The sequence below is a fragment of the Otolemur garnettii genome, unplaced genomic scaffold (assembly GCF_000181295.1).
Source record: "Otolemur garnettii isolate 467f Iridium unplaced genomic scaffold, OtoGar3 scaffold00138, whole genome shotgun sequence".
Lineage (NCBI taxonomy): Eukaryota > Metazoa > Chordata > Mammalia > Primates > Galagidae > Otolemur > Otolemur garnettii.
In genome coordinates, this window is record NW_003852533.1 from 4391902 (window position 1) to 4398966 (window position 7065).

The 7065-nt window shown below is 45.3% G+C and overlaps 1 protein-coding gene across 2 annotated transcripts in view; it reads left to right on the top strand.

The window, feature by feature from the left end:
• HELB (DNA helicase B) overlaps nucleotides 1-7065 on the top strand; it is a 39452-nt gene that overhangs the window by 19690 nt on the left and 12697 nt on the right. For both annotated transcript variants that reach the window (XM_003798536.3, XM_023518410.1), the window contains 4 exons: nucleotides 1034-1188; nucleotides 4572-4653; nucleotides 5257-5316; nucleotides 6791-7019. In XM_003798536.3, the coding sequence (XP_003798584.1) occupies nucleotides 1034-1188; nucleotides 4572-4653; nucleotides 5257-5316; nucleotides 6791-7019 (526 nt within the window). The remainder of the gene's footprint in view (nucleotides 1-1033; nucleotides 1189-4571; nucleotides 4654-5256; nucleotides 5317-6790; nucleotides 7020-7065) is intronic.

Consider the following 7065-nt stretch of genomic DNA (forward strand, 5'->3'; position numbering starts at 1 on the left):
GGTTGAGCTATAGGCGCCGAGCCAACTCAGGCATTTCTTAAAGTCACTTGGTATCACTTGGGTTGAGCTGTGCCCCTTTCATCGTTTCATCGTCTGCGTCTTCCTCCCTGAGTGTGTATGGGCTGTGGACCCCGGTGATGTACTGAGGAAAAGCTGAGACAGAGGATGCCGTCTGTCCTGGGTCCAGGACAAAACAGGAGATGTGGGATGCTTCTTAGACTGGATTAAGTCTGCGAGGGCAGTCTGATTGCCTCTTCCCTCCCTTTCAACTCAGGTTTGAGGAAAGGTGAGGGGACAATGGCGGGGTTTCCCTCTCACAACCAGGCTGCTGCTGGGTCCACATGGATGGCCTTTTCCATGTAGCCAAGGAGAGGTCCTGTTATGGCCAGGCTACCCACGCCCAACTCCGATTTCTGATGTGGCTTGCTTGTCTTGGAAAATACAAGAGTAAAAGAAAGATGAGGAGGGCATAGCAGCAGATAGGAGTGGACACTTGGTCCAGCAGGGAACATAGGAGCATATGTACAGCGGACACAGGAGGGAGGGCAGAGCGTGGTATGAGTGGGCAGAAGAGGTCCCGGGAGACCAGATTAATTCTAACAGAAAGGGAGGTGGAGCCACATGGGCCCAGGTGTGCTCTCCACGTCCCTGTGCTCTGTCTCTGGTCCTGGATGCCCCACTGGGCTTGGCTAAGCCTCACTTTGCTCACCTGGGACATGGGGCTGATGCTTCCCATGTGTGGCTCCTCTGTGGTCTGGAGATAAGTAGGTCAGGTTCTTAGAGTGGTGCTCAGCAGGTCCCCTGATGGTTCCGATACTTTTATTGTGCTGGGGTGGGGACCCTGCAGTGTAGTGCGGTGGCTGCATGGTCTTCCACTGTCACACTCGCTCACTGGTCGTAACGCAGAGCTGGGAGGCCTTTTCTCCATCTTCATTATTATCTGTTAAGAGATAGTATCATAAGGATGTAAGCTCTGGTCATGTATGAACACATTTTTGGATGCTAATGTCTATGTGTTTTATTTTTATTTAAGAATCTCAGGACGCCAATTTCCAGAATTTGATGCAGAACTAAATATCTCTGATAACCCAACATTCCCTATCTCAATTCAAGATAAGACATTTATTTTTGTTAGACTACCAGAAGAGGATGCCAGTTCTCAGTCATCTAAAAGTAATCATCGCTCTTGTAAGTATTAAATTCCAGGATATGAAGGGTTAAGTATAAATGTTTCGGTTTTGTAATATACAGGAGAACCTCCATAGCTGACCACCTCCCTGCCCTGCCCACTCCTCACGTTGCCCTGAGGCTCACAGACTGTGTCAGTACAGCAGGCCTGGTTCCTTGTGGTGACCACCTCCCTGTGTAGACCAGCTAGTTACAGTCCCTCGGGTGGTTGTTAAATGATTTAGTTATACTTTTTTTTGATGGTAAAGATATCACTAGCTAAAACAATGAGGTACTGAAAATAAATTAGCTTATTAATGATCAAAAGCTGAATACCCTAGAATTTTGTGAGCTTTTGACACATAGTAAGTGCTCAGTAAGTATTTGTTGAATGAAAAAATAGGTGATTTCATTAAAAATAAAGCAAAGCTCCAGTAATTGCCAAGTTGAGTTCCTAACAGTTCTGTTTTATACAATGGACAAATGTCACTTCTAGTTATGGGTGTGAGGGTGACAGTGTGACAGGGTTGAGAAGGAATGTGGGACAGGAGGTCCACTCCTCTGTCTGTCAGGCGGGGTCAGCAGTGCTGCCCAGGAGGCTGGTGGGGTCTCGGATGGAGACGCTCATCAGTCATGAGCCGCTACAGAGGTGTCAGTGGTTTTTTTTAGAGACAGAGTCTCCCTTTGTCACCCTTGGTAGAGCACTGTGGCATCACAGCTCACAGCAACCTTCAGCTCTTGGGCTTAGGTGATTCTCTTGCCTCAGCCTCCCAAGTAGCTGGGACTGCAGGTACCTGCTGCAACACCCGGCTATTTTTTTGTTGCAGTTTGGCCAGGGCTGGGTTTAAACCCTCCTCCCTAGGTATGTGGGGCCGGCACCCTACTCAGTGAGCCACAGGCACTGCTCATCAGTTTTTTGTTTCTTTTTTGAGACATAGTCTTACTGTGTTACCCTCGGTAGAGTGCCATGACGTCACAGCTTACAGCAACCTCCAACTCTTGGGCTTAAGTGATTCTCTTGCCTCAGTCTCCCAAGTAGCTGGGACTATAGGTGCCCACCACAACGCCCGGCTATTTTTGTTGTTGTTGTTGCAATTTTCATTGTTGTTTCAGCAGGCCTAGGCCAGGTTTGAACCCACCAGCTAGGGTTTATGTGGCCGGCGCCCTACCCACTGAGCTACAGGTGCTGAGACAGAGGTGTCAGTTTTTGTTAATGTTATTAAATTAGCTATTGCAGTTAAATTTAAATAGATAAAGCCTCTTCTGACCTTTAAACTGACTTTGCAAACTTGAGAGGACAGCGATGTACTCAGCAATAAGCAGAGATTTAGATGGTTGCAGGCACACAGTACAGCGTGTACCTTTAAAGGCTTCTCTCTCTCTCACTTTCTTTTTTTTTTTGCAGTTTTTGGCCGGGGTTGGGTTTGAACCCACCACCTCTGGTATATGGGGCCAGCACCCTGCTCCTTTGAGCCACAGGTGCCGCCCCTCTCTCACTTTCTTTGTTTCACGGCGTGTGTGAGACTGAGTGGCGTCCGTGTTCTCTGCACACCTCTCTCCTGTGTCACTGTCTCACTTGCTCTGTGTTAGTGACTGGTCCCATGTTACACGGTTCTTTTTTGTAATAAGTGGGGTTGTGTAATACATGGCGTTCTATGACATGCCTTTTTGGGTTTATTGATGGTAGGAATAATTAATATTCCTTAAAAATGTCAAATGATACAGAAGTGTTTGAAGTAAAATTTATGTTTCCCAGAGTCTTCCTCTCTCCTTTCCTCTTAAGACAACGCACCAGGTTACACCGTGGCGCAGGCTTATCCTGTGAGCCGTGTGTGGGTGCATGTGTGTGACCCGTGTTACTCATTTCAATTTGATGTAAATTGGATCACAGGCTGCATGTTGTTTCAGGATTTGGAAGTGCACAGCAGACATTTACAGGTGGGTTAGTTTTGCAGCAGCGTGGTCAGTCACAGGTGTGATAGCAGCAGAGGATGGTGGTGCTTGGACGCTTTTTCACCCCACCCAGATCAACCTGATGTGTTGGTTTAATTTCTGGCACCTGTTCTTTTTATTGATGAGAAGGTACTTAGAGAAACACATCCAATTCAGAGTGGCTGCAGAACTTCCTTGATGTTTTTCTATCTTAATTAAAAACTTCTGCTAGGACATTATTTTCTTCCTTAAGAAAATTGAGTGAGTATTCCTTAGAGAAACGTGTACTGGTTTTTTGTTAAAGATTAAGTTGTGGAGTAAATCATACCTGTCTCAAAGTACAAAAGCCTAAGGCAGGATTCCTATCTGGACTAGAGCTTCGGAGATGTTAAAATGTAGGAGACGTGTGTATCTCAGGATCAGAACTCAGCAGTGTGTCAGTTGAGCTGTAGGACACAGAAAAGGTGAAGAAAGCGGACAGAACAGCGACACCCTGAGCTCCTCGCTGCAGCAGGTCAGGGCTTGACTGAGGGTGAGCTGAGTCTTGGCTATTTTCCAGTAATTCACCCTTCATCTGAAAAGGAAGGGGTCAGCAGACGCTGATCTGGCCTTCTCAGAGCAGGGCGCACAAGGCCTAGGCCTTTGCCTTTGCTCCCAGCGACCCCCCTGCTGCTAAGGAAGCACACAGACCCTGATTTTGAAGTCTCTCCCTCTTTCTCTCGATGGACATTTGCCTTTTTACACTGTGGTAGAGAGAGACCAGAGCACGCTGTGTCTCAGCTCTGCAGTGTGCATCTGGGTCTGAAGAAGGGAGCCAGCTACCAGCCCCACTGGGAACGGAGCCTGAGTTTTCACACTCGTGGTGTAGATGTTGGAGGTCAGGCTGCTGTCAGCTGTGGGGTGTGAGCACCACTGGAGTAGATGTCTCCAGCTGTGCTGGGCAGCCTGCCGCCACTGTGGACATGGAACAGGTGGTTGGGGCAGGGACCAGGGGGGTGTCAGGGAGTGGCCGATTTCCCCTGACGAGGCCGCATTGCAGTGTTTTAACCACACACCCGCTAACTCCCAGCACTCAAAGTGTGATAATAGTGCCTATCTCACACAGGTGTTGTGAATACTGAGAGAGAGAGATAAAACATAGAGATTCTCTAGTTGTGGCCACCACTGCCGTTCACATAGGGCCTCACAGCAGCAGGTTTTATGTGAGTAATTCTGTTGCACATTTTGTGCTCTTGAATTCAGCACTCACAAACCAGCTGGGCGCGCACAGCAAGGGCCACAGTGAGGAGCCCTCTGAGCCCCCGAGGGACGTCTGGACCTTCCTGTCTGTGCCCTTTCTCCTGCTCTGGCTGGTGTAGGAGTAATACTGACTTTCCCCTGGTGAATGTACAGAAATTCTGAATTGGTTTCTCCATAGAAAGTTTTACCATTTAATGATTTTCAGTGTTAACTTTTTTTTCTTTAATTCTCAGATTTATATTCTGCAGTTAAAACTTTACTGCAAGAAAATGACTTAAAAGATGCAAAAACATCACAATTTATTGCATTTAGAAGGTAAAGCATTTATGAAATTCTAACTTTTTAATGTAGCTTTTAATCTCATAATTTATTAAGGTTTGGGTTCTGTTTGGATGGGAGACTCACATTTTATCACTTTCTTATTTTGGGATATTATTTTCTTCTTTGAGGATTTTTTGGTTAGACATGGCAGAGGGCTGTTTGCTAACTAGGGTTTTCTACCAAATATTATATTTAGAAACTCATAGGAAACCTGAATGGAACAAAAGTTTATGTTAGGATAAAAATTACAAAAATACTTTCTCCTGACGAAAGTTCTGGAAAATTTGTAGAGAATGCTGAAGAGGGGTGGAGAGAGGGCAGTTGGCGGGACCACACCTGTGGTGCGTTTTATAAGGGTACATGTTAAATCTACTAAGTGAGGAATATGAATGTCTTAACAGAAAAACTAAGAAAATGAGGTGAAGGCTATGTTAACCAGTTTGATAAAAGTATTTCACATTATATATAAAACCAGCACATCACACCCCATAATTGCATTAATGTACCCAGCTATGATTTAATAAAAAAAAAAAGAAAGAATGCTGAAGAGGTAAACGAGTGCTTACCGGCCGTGACGGTGTCTCTCTGTGTGTTCAGGCAGGACTGCGACCTGGTTAACGACTGCTGCTGCCGGCACTACACGGGTCACCTCACCAGGTGCGTCCCCAGGCGGCTGGCGGCCTCCCGGGATTCACTGTTCCTCTCTTTGTGACTTTTAACCCCTGTAGCCACGTCTTTAAAGCTCTTTTTTTCCTCATCTGTGAAATTATATTCTCTTCAATTAAATACAGAGTGTCCATATAGTCTGTGTGCAATTTCAAACAGCCAGATTACTCATGATCTTTGTGGATGCCTTGTGTGAATCCTTAGGAATCATCTCTGGTAGCGAGTGTGATATGAAGAAAAATAAGGAATGGAATTTTCCTCATAGTTCCTAGGTTGGCAGCCCACAGCGAGTGTGGGGGTTTAGGGAGAATATAAAAGTATAAAGTGTGTAGCAGTGGGGTGTCTGCAGGAAGCACCTTGGTGTGTGTCAGTGTTGTGGGGGTAGGACCGCCACTCTGTCCGCAGACAGGAAATTAATTCAGTTCTTTTGAATTTAACAATACCTGCTTTTATAGAACCAGCACACGGTACCCCATGACTGCATTAATGTACACAGCTATGATTTAATAATAATAATAAAAATACCTGCTTTTTGCTGAGTATTGAGATCTTAGAGATGTACAAGGTAGAGTTCTGGTCTGCTGAGGGAAGAGACCCAAAAATCTGTGATAGGAAAGTTAACAAACGGCCAGGAGGCATAGACATGAGGCCACGTGTTGGTCATTTTGAAAGTTTTGAGGTACATAAATTCCATGCAGATGGAAGCAAATGAAGCCCTCTCAGCAACATGGGTCAACGGAGCAGGTTGAAAACTTGCACAGGTGACTCAGAAAGGCCGTGGTTTAGTGTTTATGGAATTGAAATAATGGACCATGACTCAGTCTGTCTCAGAATTTCCATAGTGACCCCACACTCGGAGTTTTGATAACTCTCACGTGCATGTAACTGGCTAGCATGGGAGTAATGCTGACTTTCCCCTGGTGAATGTACAGAAATTCTGAATTGGTTTAAATTAATACACGTATTGGTTCCCACATGCATGAAAGAGGCTCTGACACAGAATTTCCCTGGTGGAGTTGTGAGAATGAGATGAAATAATGACGCTCCAGCGCAGTGACTGGCGGGTCCCCACCGTTTGGCCCATTTGCTGCTGTTCTCATAAGTGTCCTGGTCATTTCAACGGCAGACTGCATAAGTGCTGTCAGACCCGGAGTCGGCAGTGACGGGAGAAACTGGAGGGGAAGGGTGAATTTCAAGGGAAGACTCGGTTAGATTTTTGATCAGAATATAGAAGGAAGAAGAGACATTAACATTTATGCCAAAACTTGTAACTTGGAAGCATTTGGCTGGGAATGTAGCTGAGCTTGAGTGTGTGTGTAAATAATCAGATAATTTCTTGCTGACAATGCAGGTAATGCACAGGAAGTGTAGGAATTATTTTGATAATTGGATCAGGTTTCAGAGTTAACATTTAACAAAGGAAATTGAAGATTCCTAAACTTTGATTATGTATTTTCTAACCCAGAGACCATCAGAAAAGACTTATATTTGGAACTGGTGATAAAATCTGTTGTACCAAAAATGCATACCTCTCAGAGTTGCTGCCTGGAGACACCTCCGACAGTGAGCAGAGCAGTGATCTGGACGCTGGTGACAAAGACTTTGGTGGTGCCCCTCGCAATCTCTCTAAAAATAAGCATGACTTTGAAAGTAATATTCGACTGTGCAATGGAGAAATATTTTTCATAACACAAGTAAGTGAAAACAAATAACAATACCTTTTTGCCAAGCAGGAGGCAC